We start from the raw sequence: 19,682 nt of genomic DNA on the forward strand, positions 1-19,682 counted from the left end.
CTGGTCTTTTATATAAGATATTTAGATATTTAATAATTAGATTATACTATTTAAATCTTGTACTGCTGAAATAACTCTTTGAAATAATGACTTTTGATACAAACTGTAATAAATTTAAAATTTTAGTTTTGAAAATAAGTTATAGTTATATACTCGTATTTAAAAGGCAAGTAATTTTAAAATAACGCCATCTCTCTCCTCTTTTTACTCTGATGATTTACAAATGTACATAAATGGCTATGAAAAAAATAGGTAGAAGTCCATTCCCTACTGACCAGGAATGGTCGCCCAACTCCACGGATCTGAGCCCTCTGGCATGTTTCAGAAAGTACACAGCAGTTAACGTTTGCAATAAGGAGAGAAATCGTATGATTAACTCAAAGAATACCGACTTTAGATATGAGCCGCGTTAAAACCAACATGGTGGGTTTGCGAACAGCATGGATCCAGACCAGCCTGCGCGTCCGCGCAGTCTGATCAGGATCCATGCTGTTCGCTTACAAACCCTACAACAAGTGGAGAAACTGATAGCGAACAGCATGGATCCTGATCAGACTGCGCGAATGCGCAGGCTGGTCTGGATCCATGCTGGTCGCAAACACATTATGTTGGTTTTGTCGTGACGCGGCTCATATAGACTTGACGTCATAATTGCTCAGAATGTAAAGCAGACTCGTAAAAAAATACTTATTAAACTCCGCCACCACATAAAATATTAGATGTACGGCAGCGAACGACCATGAAAATCCCTTGTGCACAAATTAGTTACTTGCGTAACTAAGAACCTTTTTTATATTATTTTTATTGACTGGTAAAGAATATATACACGTGCTATATGTTTCCTTTATGTCGACATTAAATATATCACCCTCCAAGAATTATTTCAGCTTAATTTAGTGATCATTGTAAATCAGGTGTTATGCCATAGAGTGATCAGCGTCGAGGACATTGATATGTATATTGTACTGTTTTACTGTACGAAAAGTTCAATGCAATATTTCGTTAAATTGGTAACACTGTTATTCAATCTAATACTAATAATACGAATTAATGAACCGAAGAAACTAACGAATTGACTTCGTTTAATGACATCTCCAACTTCCTTTTAGTAATACTGTTTGGCCTTTTCGTAGATAATTCTCCATTATTAATTTCATGACCTCAGTCAGCAGAAAATTATTGACGTATTTCTATGTAAATAACATAATGTTGACATGAACTAGGTAAATTTCGACTTAATGTGGGTTATATTTCCTTTATACGAACGAACGAAATGTTTTTTTAACAACATATCGTTGAAATCAGTTAATTTGTCAAAACAGTTTTGGTACATTCGTCGTTACTTTCTTTATTGCTGCATATGTCGTTCAGTGCATTCCTAGAATAAAAATTAATATTCAAAAATAATTTGATTCCTGCATTATTTCACTTTACCTTTGCGTTAATGTTTCAGTTACAAAAACCTAAAATTGCTGCATGAACGTATAATTACAGTACGGCCGGCAGAAATGACGAAACAAGAATATTATGTAAAAAGTAGTTTTTGAACATAATTAGTGCCATGCGTATAACCAATATTCTGAAAGTTTTTTTTCTTCGTCAGCCCTTTTCCTGGGTTTATCTAATCTCTAGGTTGTCTGTATAGTTGCTTTATCATCAGCGTGTCCCTACAAAAGACATTACAGTTGATATCTTTTTGGTACTTTTTTTCGTCTAGAAGATCACTTCAAATAAATCTTCCTTTTTTATTTACAAGTTTATGCAAGTTATTCTTTTTACAAAAATGTCATATCTATTTGTATGGAAAACTTGGCAAAATTTATAATATTTATATAGAATTTTCCAAATTCAAGACCATCAATTATTTTGAGTCGTGAGCGGCCGTACACTAGTTTAGCTAATACTAGGATGCGAATAGATTTCAATTTTCAAACTGTCTATATCAAGCTCAAAACTTACCATTCAATAAACATGCAGTTCACTGTTACAGTACATCCTCATGATTCCAAAAGCTCAGCCAAAATCGCCGTACTCCATGTCATCAACATCGTCAATAACTTTGGCTTCACAATCACCACCAATATTCAAATCTTCATTGCCATCAACTTCATTACGATGGTCGCATATATTATTCCCAAAGCGAACACCATAACGTTCCCTATTGCAATCAAAAGCATCGCGAACACAAACGTCATGTAAGTTGTCAATGTTGTTAGAATTATCTTCTATGTTTACATTCTGTGTGTCATTTTCCTTTTCTTTCATCGTGTTCCTGCCTTCTTCTATTTTGATGTTATTACTTGGCACGATTAATACCCTTTCCATCCTGAAATCAGATTTGCACATGGATTGGTAACAAGTACATGTATTCGGTTTCAGCATTCGTCTGTCCTGGACTTGTAGTGCCTATCTCAAATGAAGACATACCGTATTACGGTACTGATTTTTTTATATAACTTAAAAGGTTTTATCTTATTCTATGACTAAAAGGACATAGCTTTTGATATCTATCATAGCAATGACGTCATAATTTGCTGAAAACCCTATATACTTGATAATTGAATACTTAAATACCATTAGCGAATTAGCATGCTAATTAATGATGTAATAATTGTATATTTACGAATCATTGCCTTCATTTCTGTAACTTTTCGTTATTGATGTTGTATACGCTGGAGAAGAAACATTTGGTTCACGAATTAATATGCATTTGCTTGTATTAAAAATAGGGGGGGGGGGGGTCACACGGTACTAAATTATTTTTAATTTTTGAAAGATAATGGTGGATGGTGAATAATTATTATCAGTCTTGCAGTATATCTTTATGATATATATTTCTAAGAAAAGTGTCCTGATTTTAGGGGCCAGTTACACAGACGGTCGGTCCCAAATCGGTCATTTAATTTTAAATTTACTCGCTGTAATGATCGGTTGTTATGCGTGATTTTTTCTGGTTTTCTGTGTAAACGGCCATCGGTGACAGAAAGCAAACTCAAACGGGGTTGGGTCGATGATTAAAATGCTGAAATACTATCGGTTTTCATCGTTTGTAAATCGGAGCTAAATCGGGCGTAACGCTGATTAATCGGTGTTTGATAGCTAGTCATCACTGGTTAAACACTTTCCGTCAGATATGGCCGGTGATTCATATTTGGTTATCTTTGTCCGATCGGCGATATCGGTGATTAAGAGCTTGCATATAGGTTGCTGTCGGTTATTTGTAAAATATTTTCACCGATTGAGAATTTTAACCATGTTTAAAATTCCCAATCGGTAATTTTTCACCGATGAAACTTATCTTTCCCCAATAGCAGTTGATAGGTGGAAAACAGGTGACCAATAGGTGATATCGGTGTTAAATACGTTGTCATCGGTTCACTACATAATTTGGCTAAAAAAACTACCGATCAATCACCGATGGCTCTGTGTAACTGGGGTGTTATATCCCTGTTAATCCTTTTTATTTCCTTTTGAACATTTTCGCTGTTTAAAACATAATAAAGGAAAATAAGCATCCTCTGAAATCGGACTATTATATATTCTAGCTGCTTAGGCCTAATAAAGAATTTGAGAGTGTTAAGATAAGCTTATAGCTTCCAACACAATCGAACTAAAATATTTGACTATACATTTAGTTCTTTGGAACCTAGTAAAAGTTGTAATCACGGTAAATAAATTTACTGAAACGCCGGAAATGGCGCGAATGTTAAAGAATTTTAATAAATTCTGATAATTATGCCGCAAATATGAAGACGTCAGCGTTCAAGTCACCAAGAACGTATGTATCTACATGCAAATTATGTATACAGAGGTTGTTCCCAATTTTTTCCCAACTGAACAATGCACTTCACGTCTAATTTCCCAAAATGTTGAGTAAGTTTTGTAATTCATAAGTGCACAAACGCAGAATTTCCTGACAAAGGCATGGAAAACAAGAGTCATTAGTTTTGACGCCCTTAAGCTGTTTAACTAGTGCATTTTTTATATTTAATTTGATCATTAAATAAAATACAATATAAAGTTACTATGGCATGTTGTTTATCACTGCAAACCTTTTTTATGTTTGTTAAAAGTTCAAAATCACTTAAGTTTTGTACTTAAGTAAACAGACCCTGGAGGCATCCATTGTTGATTACAGTCATATGAAATGACACCTTTTCTTAGGTCAAAACAAAAATGGCGTCAAAACACATGACCGGACGATACCATTATTTGTGAACTAAATTCTTCAATATAGCATGTCAGAGCAGTGTTTACAGTGAGAACGATTGTAGAAAGGATTTCATGATCAGTCACAAAGTGTCACACCTGCATGTCTACACAGATGTATACAATGGATACAGTAGTCAGACTCAGACCCACAATCCTTTGAGCCCTTCTGTGATAGTGGGGTTTATACGGCTTGTCTCTAATATATTTTCGCTCTCGTTAAAATTCGTTGTATTATCCTTGAATTATTGTTTACATTGGTTATTTGCCGACATGGATTTTTGGTGGAGAAATATTTGCGTGGAAAAGTGTGTTTTGTATGTTTTACGATAAAGAACTATTGCTTCTTATATTTGTAGACAATGCTTTGTCTTTTTGTCGATGTACCACATCTCGGAAAATCCCACGACATACGTCATGTATGATCATTAATGTGAACACTATCCGCCGAAACTCGATTTAACTGTGTGACGTCAAAGTTTTTTTCCCCCTCTTTATTTAGCTCCATGACGTTTTGGAATCAATCACTCAGTCGCCTGATTCATAGTCAAACGTTCTACCTAATTAGTGAACCTGTCTCTTTGGTCACTTCTTACCTATGTATCAATGTCCCAATTATATCAAGCATGTGTTTTAATACCAAAATAATTATTATAGTGAATTTTACAGGTTGACTAATGAACCATGGAACTTTGCTCCTCCCCAGATTCATGTGGTTCCCTGTATGACTGGTGGGTTACAGAGATTGTTAAAGCGTATAAAGATAGATGGCCGTCCAAAGTTATCTGGTTTGTATTGTAGTTAAACTTTCCTGTGGAAAACATTGCAATTTATTTGGGGGGAAAAGTGCTAGTTAAGTATTTTAAGGTAGAGTTATTTACGACATAAATATAAAATCAAGAGTATAAAGTAATAGCCTATACTTCCATAAAATTTTTATCCCAAATTTGTGTCAAGTTACAACTACTAAGCTCATTTTTACAGTTTGAATATATATAAATATATCTTTTACCTATTGTCCAACTTCTATTTCAAAAGAAAAATCTGGTTAATAGACTGAGGTATGTTGGCAGAGCTAACAGCTGATCAGTTTTAGTATTTTGATTATGCAATCTAAAAATGATGATTGAAAGTTCCAGAATTAGAGCAGAAAAATTCCATTCCAAAATTCATCTGGGGTAAAGGTTGTACTGGAATTTTTTATCTATTTCAGAAGGTTGTTACACTAATCTCCAGGGGCAGTTTGATCCGAAAGGAAAATGTGTACTTGGGTCAAGGTATACTGTGATGGAGACTTTAGATGTTGAAGGACAGACGGCAGTTTTAGTCCGAGCACTGGTACGCAAATTAGTTTTAAAACTTCAAAATTCTGAAAATTACAGGTGATAATGATTAAACAGTGTATTGTTTTCTTTTCACTCAAAGAGGTATGATGGCAAGGCTCATTGAGGGGATATTTTTGTTGTTCAGGGAAAATAGGGTGAATAAAACAGTTAGTTTTATGTTAAATTTTGTACAAAAGCATTAATATTTCAAATCTTTCAATAGAATGGATACCAAAAAAAATATTTTTTTTTTAATTGAGTGAAGATTTTTCAGAAAAATAAATTCATTTTGGAGAAAGAAAAATTCAAATGGGGCTGAATTTTGTCCACATATTGGCCTTTACAAATCACTGGATGGTCATTTCTAGTGTAGAGTGAGAAACTTCTGTATTGGTGGGTCAGTCTACACAATTTGGTTAACATAACGCAATACCTAACTTATTAACCTGTGTTTTACTATACAGCACTGAGGGAAGTCCAGGGTCCTTTCACATCAACAGCTGTTGATAAATTCAAAAAGATATATAGTGATTTTATAATCTGCAAAATGCAAAAGAGTCAAGAATTGTGGATATTTAGACAGCTAAGATCATTTGAAAATTTATTCTATGTTTATTCCATTATTGAACAGTGACTTTTGACATTTCTCCTTCATTTTGTAAAATCTTTTGTTCTTACTTATAGGATGAATTTTCAAATCGGACAGTTGTGATAAAAATTTTACATTCTCGTTTCTTCCACCTTGGAGCGCAGGAAAGCCAAATATTATCGTATTTAGCACAGGCTGATCCCCTCAACCATTCCCATACTGTCAGATTATTGGTAAGTTCTTTCAAAGTAACATTTTACACTTATGGGCATTTAGTTATGCAAAGACTGTCTTTATTTTGAGAAAGGCAATGGTTTAAGATCTAACCAAAGTTAGGAAAAACTGTTTAGCATAGCACAAAAGTTGGGGTTATTGACAACAGTGTATTTATCACACTGAATGTAATATATATTGAGCTTATTGCCATAATATAGGAAAAGGAATAGAAAATAATAGGGAAAAATCCCCAATTAATGCAGTTGTGCCAGAGTTTGTTGTTGAGAAATAGAGCTTAGCTTAATTGTTAAGGTTGTTGACTTCAAACCACTTGCCTCTCACCGCTGAAGGGGTTCAAGCTGAGCAAGCATCTTGGCATTCTTTGAAGAGAGCAAGTGATTCCAGGTGGTTCTACTCAGGCATCCTTTTGTGCATGAAATAACACCCCAGGTCTTCTGCATCCAGTAGAGCTGGAAAGTCGGGACATGACCTATAAACTATGTTGGTGCGTTGTAAAACAAACAAAAAATCACTTGTGCCAGAGTTTGTTGTTGTGAAATTGAGCTTGTATCCTGTTGAAGAGTATGAATCATGTTCACTAAATACTAACAAAAGCACTATCTCTAACCTTCTTGTACATTTATTTTACAGACGACATTTGCATTTGATAACCATTATTGCCTTGTATTTGAACCAATGATACCAAAGCCATTGTCATTTGTCTTCAATGACATTCCAGATCGAAAGGTGAGTATTTTTAAATCCGTTTTTTTCCCCCCACTATATATTAGGTTATTTTTCCCCCCACTATATAACAGGGTCGTTATGAAGGCCCCTTTATAGTTTGAATAAAACCCCATCAAAATTCCAAAATGCCAACTTCAAAAATAAAAGAAATGCCACTTTCACAACCAAGCAGTTGTTTAATAGGGTCATTCCCAATAATAATATGTGCCTAGGATAAAAATTTAATCTATCGTAATTCTATCATCTTCATGAAACTGAGAAAAATCTTTTACCTATTGGTGATGTTACATTTTTTTCCCAAATATGTATAAAAGAATTTGACCATTCACCAAAATCTGCAGTTTATGTTGATTTTTGTATTTTGTCAATTTTATCGAATAAAATATTGACCCCACTTCTGGCAAGGGAGGTAATTATTGTAAAACGATCTGTTGTTCAATGTGAATAATTTACAGAAACTGGCTGACATCAGGCGTATAGGATTACGTTTACTGTCATCTGTAGGATTTCTTCATCAGCAGAACCTGATACATGCAGACCTGAAACCTGACAACATTTTACTTAAATACGGTAATAACAAAATCTGATACATTCATCAACATTTCAACTGAATTTAAAACTTGCTTGAATTTAAAGTGATGAGCCTTTTGATACAAGTATAGAGCCAGGTCAGCCTGCATATTCATTCATTTTCACCAGGCTCTATACTAATTTATACAGATTTTGTTTTAGTTTTTAATGGAAGCTATAAGCTTCTTGAAACACACTCAAATCCGTTCCTGGAACTTACCAGTACTAAGAAATGAGTGTAAAATTTCTTGCTCAAGAAAACCACAGTTCACTTGAAGTTTATAAAGCTATAATTATATCTTTGATTCTTTTATGCTAGATGACAATTCAGTTTCATTGGCTGGCCAATTTTACTAATTTTGAGGCCTTATTGCTTTATGCTGGTGGCCTCATTAATTTTTGGAAATAAAAAATCAGGGCATGTCAATTTTTAAAGACATGGTGAAAAGTTTTTCAAAATTTGTTATGACTATTTACAGAAGATGACCTTGACAGTGTGCATATTGTCGACTTTGGGAATGCAATAAACTATGTTCACACGGAGATGTCGATCTATTACAAAGACTTTGACCTACAGACACCTTTATACAGAGCACCCGAGGTAGATTATCCTGTCTGCTGGCAAAAATATTTTATAAACAAATACTTTTGCAGTGTCTATTCTAGGATTGGAAAAACAGGGGGATTTTTATCCAAAAGTGAGAATTTATTACATTTGTTGATCTTTTTCCTTCTTTTGTCTATGTAAAATTTTCCCCCTTCCTCTCAAAAAATAGGGGTGAATTCTCAAAAATAGGGGTGAATCACCCCATCACCCCTCTTAGAATAGACACTGCTTTTGTAGCCGAGTTGTTAATGTTGTTTATCACACACCAGTGCCGATTTTGCGACTCCGTAAAAATGATATTGCACGGCCGTGCATATATTTTGACGTGATGTCATTAACGTTATGCAAACATAGTACAAAGACACGCTAAATGTTAGCATTTACTATAGACGTGTCAATAAAAAATAAATCTTTTTTCATTTTAAACGGTCTTTATTTTGAGTATGTGATAAATAGAATATTACATTTGTGTAAGTTCATTACTGAAGTTATTGAACTTGTTGAATACAATGATATTATCAGAGCTCCAGATAGCGTGCGTATAAGCGTAAAATACGCATAGAAAATCTAAAATACGCATCACTTTCAAAATTTGTGCGTCAAAGTTACGCACAACAAAATGAAAATACGCTTGTATGTCAAAATTTAAGCGTGAAAGAATAGAAGTGTAAACATTCGATATTAAGAAAGAGGATGTTTTGAGCATAAAAATACAATATATTTCCATTTTATTGCATTGAAAACTAAAAATTCTGTTGTCAACAACGCAAGTTAAAAACTTAAGTAGCAGGAAGTACAGAAGGGAGGTAACTCACGTAAATCAACCTGTGAAATTATTGATAAAATTTGTGCCAGATAATCATCGTAGGAGTTAACATAGTATTAAGTTTGTTTAGGCATCTGTTGACATGCTTATGCCTCAATGTAAACAGAAATATATTTTAATTTCTTTCACTTTTGTTGTGGGAACAAAATAACATGTTTTTCACCTGCAGTTTTGTACTCAATATTTTCGTACCCAGTCTACAGTTCTCTCAGACCAATATTTTTTTAAGGAAAGATGAAAAAAAATCTTATTTATTTTTTATTTAATTTTAATTTCAAGTATAATTGTTCAAACTGGAGAACATGATAAGATACATGCCAACAGAAATAAAGAAAGAAAAATATTGACTCCTAGAAAATAAAATAATTTCAAGGCTTCCACTAGTGGAAGTTTGAAAGTCCTTTACTCCTTCATTTTGGCTTGTGACCTCCGAAAATCGAATACTTTTCCTTCTTTACCTAGCCCTATATAATGTGACTTCCAATATCAGAGATCTTGAAGTCTTTGACTTCCAAATTTTGAAAATGGAAATCCTGATAATTTTGCTGTGTATCCTAAACTTGAGTTCCAGTATACTTTGGAAGTCTGACTTTGAAGGGCATGTTTTGTATTGTTTCACATTGAATCAGTATTTTATTTGTAAAGGGTTTTCTAAAAAAAGAAAATAAACAAACAAACAAAAACAACAAGTTTAATTTGCTTATAAAAAATGCAAAATGCTTCTTTGACAGATTTTACCCCTTAAGTTTTTCAGAATTTGCATTTTACCCCTCACTCTAAATTTTGAGGGGTAAAAACCCCTTGGCCAAAAAAATTATCTGGAGCTCTGTATTATGCTCGCCAGAGGCTCGCATAATATCATCATATTCAACTCGTGCAATAAATTCAGTATTGAACTTACACTCATTCAATATCCTCTATTGATTTCAAACCGCTTGCCCCTCCCAGTTGTGGGTTTGAATCTGGACAGAGACTTCGGATTCTAGCATTTGAGTAAGCAATCCAGTAAGCTTACGGAAGATCAATGGTTCTACTAAGGGTGCCCGTTTGTGCCTGAAATAATGCTTGGGAGGACACCTGAGGTCTTCCTCTTCTAGTAAAGCTAGAAAGTAGCCATATGACCTATACTGTGTTGGTGCGATGTAAAACCCAACAAAAAATGAAAAAAAATATTATCTATCCAGCTGTATCAAACTTCTTCCATTATACATGTAGAATTTTATACCTTATGTATATTTTTAAAACAATTCAAGGAACACTGATATATTTGCTATTCATTTGTGTATTATGAAAATTAGAATCAGAAACATGGGGTTCTTTCAAGCGAGGTAGTGAACCAGCTGACTTTCAGCCTGTTTGCTGTATAAATAATGCAAGAAGGGACAACTAAGTTCTGCTCCTAGCAATAAAGCTGGAATGTCACCATTTGACCTAAAAACAGCTTATATTACTTAAAAGGACTCCACTGAGGTTTTTTGGCATGATGGGACTGAAAATATTTTTTCCAGATAAATGTACCATTTGATGTAGGTTTAGACCACTAGTCTTTGTGCAAAATTTCATTCGGGCACTCTGTTTTTCCAGAATAATTATTTAAATTGTAAAAAAATGACCCAAAATGAAAAGCGTTAAGAATACGATTTTCAATTTATTTCAAAGTATATTTCTTAACTATCTTTGCCTATACTTCCGTTTAAAGTGCCCCATATCATTTATGTAAGAAATTCAAATGTTATATTTTTAGGCTTTTAAACCACAAAAAAAAAAAAAAAAAGAAAGCAAGATTAAAAATGATGTTTAATTAATTTATATCAGGTAATTTATGGTTTACCATTTGGACCTGAGATAGACATATGGTCTCTGGGATGTATATTGGTAGAACTAGTGATCGGGAGGCCATTATTCCTCAGTACAACTATGAAAGGTATCATTGAACAGGTATGTTTTAGTTTTGTCTAAAAGCTATCTTGCTAGTTTATCAAACGACTGTGGTGCATGTTCGTGCCAGAAATGATGCGCAAAAGGGGCACCTGAGATCTTCCTCCACCAGTAAAGCTGTAAAGTCGCCAAATGACCTGTGCTGTGATTTTAGGATGTAAAACCCAACCGAAAAAAAAAAAAATTGTCTCGAGGCACATTCATGGTCGAGTTGTGTGCATTTGATTTGCTGTTTGGTTCTGCCCATATCTCAATTCTGCCTGAATAACATTTAAAATCATTGCCGTAAGTCTGCTACTACCAATAAAGCTTGTAAGTTAACATTTGACACAAAAATAATACTGTTACCAAATATTAAAGATCTATTAAAGTGTTTCATATATGGTGTCCTGTCTGGTCAAATGGTCAAATTAATTAAATTTGATCATAAGATTAAGATTCCATTGGTGATTAAACAGTTTTGACTTGTGCACATTTTGTGTGTTTACAAATGAGCTTCGCATAACCATGTATGTGGGTATATATTTATAAGAAGAAAGTTAAGGACTATGTGGTGTTGGTTGGCAAATTCATATCTCCTTGATTTAACTTGATTACTCTGTGATTATTTTAAAAAAAATTATGTCAACTGTTATGTCTGAGTGCAAATCTACCTTGTGCAACCTCTGACAACTGCATCAAGGAGTTGATACTTTGGCTCAGTGGTCTTGAGGGTTGTTACTTGGTTTGTAAGCTCATTGTTGTGAGTTTGAATCCCAGCCAAGTTAGGACTTTTTCTGATGCATTTCCATTCTATCTTTTACAAACTTAAAATGTTCGTAAAATAACTTAAAAAAACAATGAAAGAAAAAGAATTCTATATTGTAGGGTTTGAGATATTATATATTTTTGATAATAGTAAATAAAATTCTTCTGTAATGCTCTCAATCTTTGTTTACAATGTATAATCATGACTCAGCAAGCGTTTTATTTTTCCTCTACTGTTACTGTAATCAGAATTATACATGACATTTACACATTTTCTTAACGACTTTAATAAATGAAAGTTTTTCATGGGGCACTTTATTGTAGATAGCTTCCATACTAGGACCATTTCCCGCCAAGGTGTTCGCACGAGGAAAGTTTTTCAGAAACTATAAGAAGTACACAACAGATAGAGACCAAACTAACTGTAAGTCTGTCCTCATGATTATGGTTGAAATTTAAAAATACATTCCAATTGTTCAGAATTTAACAAGTTTCTAAACATATTCTTACTATTGTTTATCACATACCCGTGTCACTTTTACGACTCCGTAAAAATGTTATTACATGGTCATGCATATATTTTGACATGACATCATTTTCGTTATATAAACATAGCGTCAACACGCGCTAAATGTTAGCATTATACTTTACTTTTGGTGTGTGATAAATAGAATATTAAATTTGTGTAAGTTTAATGCTTAATTTATTGAGCTTGTTGAATAAAATGATATTATGCTAGCCAGAGGCTCGCATAATATCATTTTATTCAACTTGTTCAATAAATTCAGTATCAACATTACACTCATTCAATATTCTCTATTTATGCCCCCACTTTAAAAAGTGAATTACTTTTAACACTTGTTAGTGACCATCATCCCTAATGCCAAGCAAGAGGACATAACTCTGTAATTTGGGATAAGTAGTCAGTATCTTGCAGAGAAATTTTGAATTACTGTTTAGTTATCCAGGAAAGTCGGTAATGTGAGATATGGCCAAAAAAGTTTTAAAATCCGCATATAAATCAGATAAGCAAACCTATTTTAATTTGTCATTGGTTGCATGGCTAGATTCCTCGGCCACCAGCAGTTTAAGGGTAATTTTTTTAAGTGTAGTTTCATGATACAAAGTTCATATGTTTATAAGGAATCATTTAACTCTATCATCGCATATCTAAACTTCTTAAAGGAACTCCACTGAGGTCAAGAAGCCTAGAAATATAAAATTTAGAATTCTTAAATTAAACAAGTGAAGAACCTCAAATGGAAAAATCTGCCAAGGATAATAAAGAAATATGCTCAGAATTAAATTGAGAATTAAATTGATTTGTAGCCCAATTTGAGTGAAAGTGTTTTCTTTTTTGGGGGGGGGGGGGGGGGGGGTATTTTGCACACTAAGAAAATTTCTGGAAAAATGGGGAGAGGGAATGGTCTGAGAATTTGCACAACAAAAGTTATTGCTCCAGACATACATTAAATGGTACACAAAGTCAAATATTAGAAAAATATTTTCAGTCCCATGACATCAAAAAAAACCTTCAGTCGAGTCCCTTTAATGTCCAAATACCGGTATATATGAAGGAATTGTTTTTTGTTTTTCTTTTATGAGTAAGCACAGTCTGTTTATTTATAGGTACCCTGAAGCTGATGGATATTTTACAGTGTATAGATATACAGTTAGCTGATTTGATAAGTGGAATGTTGACTTATAATCCAAGTAAGTGCTTGATGATGTCATACTGCCGCCATTGAAGAATAGGAACTTTCTCACAACTTAGAAATTCCTTTGTTAAATTTATACATGCAACATAAATCTTCAAAGCAAATGAATATATTCATTTGAAGCTTAACACATGTTGATTGGATCATAGTTTGAGGTCAACATCAAAGGTCCATAGCTCTCAGCATGGACTTTGAAAAATTGCCTTATAGTGCCGCCCATGGCCGAGTAGTTAAGGTTTATTACTTCAAACCACTTGCCCCACAACGCTGTGGGTTCGAATCTCCACAGGGGCTTTGGATTCTTTCATGTGATGAAGCTAGCTTATGGTTCGTCCGTGGTTCTACTCGGGTGCCTGAAATGATACACAAAAGGTTACCTGAGGTCTTCATCTATGAAGGGTTTGTTTAACTATCAAGCAGAGACAAAAGTCGTGAGGGCTCTCGCTCAGCTTTATCATGCAGGAAACGATAAGCTATGATCTCCAGTAGAACCTAGCCAGTCGGTACATCCTTGCAATTTAACCAGGCTCTATACCGCCAATATATCCCCTAAACCAGTAATGAACATTTCCAAAAAAGTGGAAGCTGGACATGGGCATTTCCAATAAAAAAATGCACAAGTTCATTTAGTATTAATTAAGAAATTAGGCAAGTAATGGGTTAATACAACTATTATAAAACCTTTTTATTTCAGAGGAGAGACTTACAGTATCCCAGGCAGCTAGACATCCATTCTTTGCTAGTCACATACCTTTGGCTTTCTTATCAAGCGATTCTGGTCAGTATTTATAAGTGTTTGTTTAGTTTAACCTTGGCGATTAAGATGACATCCTTGGCCGAGTGGTTAAGGTCGTTAACTTCGAACCATTTGCCCCTCACTGCTGTAGGTTCAATTCCCTACGGATTTTGAATTCTTTCATGTGAGGAACTTATCCAACTAGCTTATTTCCACCTGAAATAATTTACGTAAGGGCACCTGAAGTCTTCCTCAACCAGTAAAGCTGGAAAGACTCCATATAACCTGAACTGTATTGATGTGACGTAAAACTCAAATAGGGGGGGGGGGGGGGCAGAAATGATATTTTTCCAGTGTTGGTGCAAATCCTAGAAAGTCCAAAGACAAAGTTTTTTTACAAAGTTCTTGATAGTGTAAATCTAGTGGTAATTTATCTACTGCATTACACTCCTTTTAAAGATTTAGATGTAGCTTAAGGTGAAGGGTTTGCTTAAAATTTCTCATAACATGCCTTAAGGATCATAATTGTAGGTTTACTGTACAAGACCTTTAACTCTTGCTTGGCTTTTGACTGAAGAACAGTCCTTTGTAAATAAATGAATTCCTGATTGAGGTTCTGCATCAAGATCAATTCCCACATCAGTTAAAGGTATTCACTTGAACCTTCACATATGTCTTTTGGACTATACTTGTTGGTCACTGATCAACACTAAAAAATAAAAGATTGTAATTCACTGAATTATGGCCCTTGTGAACATAGTTTCTGCATCTTCACTACCACTGGATAAAGTAGAAAGATAAATGTTTTTATATCATTTCAGGTGTATCTTCCTTTAACATTGGCTTGACAGAGAAATCTTATAGGTACAAGCCTAAAATACCGTCTAACATGAGGAAACACCCGCTAGTAGGCCGCGATCATGTCGCCAATGTCACTGCAGAGTTACCTAGCTTGAGGGAGATATCATCAGTGATAAAACCTAAACCAGTGGCTGGAAAACTCAACTATAGCAATTCAGGCAGGACTGTGGAAGATGTGAAAAAGAATTCAACTTCAGCTGTATGTGAAAATGTTGATATATGTAGACAGAGGCATTCTGCTGTCCCGGCATTTAGAAATTTATGTGGTGATGAGAGGGAAAAGAATTTGAAAAATATCAATAATGAAATGGCTTTATTACAGGAAGCTGTGAGAAGAAAAAGAAAACTGTCTGAAAAGGATTTAAAATTGAAAGACAGGTCTGAAGAACGTAGGCATAATAGAGAAAACGACAGAGATTTAATGATCGAGCATTCAAGAAGTAAAGACACGTTAAAGAGACCCTGTCCACGATATGCGAGGAATGTTGAGAAAGAAATTGTAAATTGTGGTGTTTATTCAAGCCACGCAAAGAGTAGTACAAGGTCAAAGGATAATTCAAGGGGAAAGGTCACACATATGACACTTAAGGGGAATTCTGATTTTCCAAAATCAGATTTTCGTCAAAGGGTACGTACCTCACAAAGGCCTGAATTAAACGATAGTAAAAACAGTCAGACAGTCTTGAGATGTGAGGAAAGGTATTCGTCTTTTCAGTCGGATGACACAGACTGGCAAGACAGTTCATCAACAGCCGCTACCCACTTAGAAACAAGATATCATAGATATCGGCCTTTTGCCTTAAGAAGTGATTATGTAGGTGAAAGGTATAGCAGTACAGAAGCTAAAGAATCTTCATCCGATGATAGTTATTCAGTTATGATGTTTAGCGACAGTTCTCAAATGAAAGGTTCACAAAATGATCATTCCGTCACCTCCGGATATGAATGTTTGGAAAGTACTCAAGATGACGTGGAAAGCTCTGAGTATACAAGTGACACTGACGATAGTTTGCTGGACAGAGAAACTTCACATTCAGGGAATTGTATGAGTGATAACATGCACTCGCAAAGATCTTCTAATAAAAGCAGGCGAATTCAGGAAAGCAGTGGAAGCAAGAAACCGGTTTCTGATAGAATGTTGAAAAAGAAAACAGAATATCGTTATACTGGGAGGACAGCCACTCATGGTACTGAACGCTTCAGAGTACTCAATATAGGAACAGATACATCTGACAGTGATAAAATGTGTTCAAGAACTGCTTTACCTGGCACACTCTCAAAAACATGTTTTAGTGACTCGAAGAAATCTTCACATGTAGTTACACCACATAAAAACAGAAAGAGACGTGCAGGGGAAATTGCATATAATAGTGAAGATGAAGAATTAATACTGCTGTCACCAATGCATGGTACATCAGCTAAGAAGAAGTCTGATATTTTTGGTTTTAAAAAGCAAAGGACGGAAAAAGCAGGTAAAAATATACTTGTCGGTGAAGATGAAGAATTAATATTGCTTTCTCCGAAGCAAGGTTTATCAGATAGGAAGAAGTCCGGCATTCAGGGAAACTGGAAAAAGGAAAATGAACACCATTGTAAGAGAAGTCGGTCTAATGATAGTAAGGCAGACTCTGGTATTTGCTATACAGAAACTGAATTCTCTATTGATACTGTCAGAGTAAAAGATGAAAAACCTGACCCAAGAACAGTTTCACCTAGAAAAGATGAAAAAATAGGCATGAGAGGATTTTCACACACAAACATTTTACACGAAAACGATCAAAAACCAGATTCAGGGACTGTTTTAAGTGGCCTGGCCTCAAAGAAGTATTGGAAGAATGAAGGGAATACTGCAGATGTAGTTTCACCTCGTATTCACAAAAAGAGACAGGCTAGTCAAAATATACCAGATACTGACGAGGAAAAGTTCAGCTTGTCTGCAATGTCAAAGAGGAAGAGATCAGCCAATTCGGAATCCTCGGATTTAAGAAGGTATAAAAGTAATTACTCGTCTTCAAGACAAAATGACGAACAGAGAAGGTGGAGCTCAGGACAGAGGAGGAGGAGGAGCTCAGATATTGTAGAAACTCCCAACAACAACATTTCAGGTTGCGAAGCAGACATGCATCAACCAACTGCCCACCGTTCTGTGTATACGACTAGTCCAAAAAACATTAGACCAGACACTGGGGGAATCAACGTTAATACGTCTGCGAAAAAGTGCCAGTCTTCACAGAATACATCTATGGAACATGGCGTTACCTCCAGTTCTCAATATAAATGTAGAAGTGAGGAAAAAATTGGTTATGACTTGAAATTCAGGGAAAGAAAAATATCACCAGTATTACCAAATCAAAGAGAATTATTTACCCAAACAAACAATACAATGTTACAAAGTCCTGAAATCATTTATAAAGAAACATTTTCAGACAAGCTGTCAGCAAAATCATCACTATTGCCAGAAATTATAAGCATGCAAAATAGCCCTGAAATTGTATATAAGGAAAATCGCATTGAACAAAAAGACATTGTCACTGAAGGAGTAAAAGTTTTCAACGGACAGTCTAAAACAAATTCTTTTAATAAAGGATTAAAAACACAGCAAGTTAAGCCTAGTTATGAGCGTTCAAATCAGAGACGATCATCTTCGGGGAAATTTGAGAGAAACAGTTCGAAGGAATATGTTTGCTCTCAGAATCATGTTTATCAGAATAGGGCCACTTGTAATGACAAATATGTCACTCCAGAATTGAAAAGTTCCGGTGATAATTCAAAACAAGTTAAGACATTTCCCGGCAAGAATGGGGATTATTTATTCAAAAGTACACCTGATACGGATATAAAGATCATTTCTAAATATAGCAATGGAGAAAGAATAGTTCATGAAAATGGAAAAAGAGAGAATGCTAGGAAAAGTTTAGAGTTTAATGCAAGAGATAGAGTCATTTTGGGACATACAGAGAGGAAAAAGCATTCCTAAATGTGCCAGTTCTTAGAGAAGTGGGGACCAGCAAGTGATTAGGAAAAACTCTTTAGAAAAGTAGTTGTTTTGGCATACATGTTTAAAAGGTTTTTACATAAAGAAACAATTTGAAACATTGAAAATACCATAGGAATGATACGGGCACTTAGGATATGAAATAAATAAATAAACTGTAGGGGTAGGCAGAAATGTACAAAGTGTAAGGTTTGGTAAGCTCTTGAGTCAGCAAGACACTTGATTAAAGCCAATAAGTGGTCAACTCACTGTGTATAGGAATGAATGTACGAAAGAAGTAAAAAATGTTACCATAGACTATGGCAGTTTTTTTTCGGACAGTACAAAGTGGGAAATCTCCCACTGAAAATGGATATACTTTCCTTTTGTTAAGTGTAAATTGCTGGCAATTCATTGTTAATGTTTATGCCCCCACAAAGTGGCAGCATATAGTGTTGCACTTGTACGTCTGTCCGTACATCCCGAAATCTTGTGAACGCAACTCCTCTTAAACCGGATGGCAGATTTTGCTTAAACTTCCCGGGATGAACAACCTTAATGTGTAGATGGAATTAAAGGAAGGAATTTTTGCTGCGACCTAATTTAACAGAATTATAGCCTTTTGTTGATTTTTTCACTATATACCATATATATGTTGTCAGTGGGGGCATCGGTGTCCTTTGGACACAGTTCTAGTTTGTTCTGTTTTATTAAATTGTATCTTAGAGATAACCACTACATATACTCATTGACAAACACTGGCTATTTATTTAATGTAAATTAGTATTAATAATTTTAGTACTTAGAGCATCTTGACAGTCTATTTGAGCCTCGCCATGACAAAACCAACATAATGGATTTGTGACCAGCATTGATCCAGACCGGCATTGATCTGCGCTGTCTGGTCAGGATCAATGCTGTTCGCTATCAGTTTCTCTACTTGTTAAAGGGTTTGTAAGTCCTGATTAGACTGTGCGGATGCGCAGGCTGGTCTGGATCCATGCTGGTCAAAAAACCCATAATGTTGGTTTTGTCATGGTGCAGCTCATTTGAAGTTTTAGCTTCTGTGGACTGTTTAGCTACCTGTATGCAATTTTATTGATTTCATTTGATTTTTATGTTTTCAAAATATTTGTTACAAAAATGTACTTTTATGGAGCAAAACTTTATATAATTAAGTGAAGCTGAACTTATCTGGCTTACGTAAAAAAAAAAAATAAATGAGACTTACCTTGGTTAAGTCGATGTTTGATTTAATTATTTGAGGATAAGAATTGAGGGAGGGCTTAAATGAGATGTTCAACGCATGCGCTGATCAGTTTTTAACAATGTTTTAGCACATTATAACATAATGCATTTTCCAAAAAAAAACAGAGTTAATTCTACATAATATTCTGATCTGTATTTTTGAGGATTCATTTATCTATTAACATTTCTTTCTTTTTGCTGGGAGGGAGGGTGACATTTAAGCCCTCCCTCAATTCGTATCCTCAAATAATTCAAATCAAAAATCGACTTAACCAAGGTAAGTCTCGTTTATTTTTTTAAATTATTTTTCGTCTAAGAATTTCGTTCGTTCTTAAATGAGATTTCAACATATAATGTGATACAACATAAGC

The 19,682-nt window shown here is 34.7% G+C and overlaps 1 protein-coding gene across 1 annotated transcript; it reads left to right on the plus strand.

Annotated features, from left to right (window-relative positions):
- The first annotated feature begins 3,673 nt into the window (after positions 1-3,673).
- Positions 3,674-19,271, plus strand: LOC132745791 (uncharacterized). Its single transcript, XM_060734769.1, has 12 exons — positions 3,674-3,778; positions 4,879-4,997; positions 5,423-5,547; positions 6,219-6,356; positions 6,991-7,086; positions 7,542-7,656; positions 8,136-8,257; positions 10,905-11,027; positions 12,099-12,198; positions 13,404-13,487; positions 14,187-14,270; positions 15,050-19,271. The coding sequence occupies exons 1-12, from the start codon at positions 3,747-3,749 to the stop codon at positions 18,064-18,066; spliced, it is 4,155 nt and encodes a 1,384-aa protein (XP_060590752.1). The 5' UTR covers positions 3,674-3,746; the 3' UTR covers positions 18,067-19,271.
- The last annotated feature ends 411 nt before the right edge of the window (positions 19,272-19,682 follow it).

The sequence above is a fragment of the Ruditapes philippinarum genome, unplaced genomic scaffold, assembly GCF_026571515.1.
Source record: "Ruditapes philippinarum isolate M1 unplaced genomic scaffold, ASM2657151v2 ctg1138_1_1_1_1, whole genome shotgun sequence".
In the NCBI taxonomy this organism is placed as follows: Eukaryota; Metazoa; Mollusca; class Bivalvia; order Venerida; family Veneridae; genus Ruditapes; species Ruditapes philippinarum.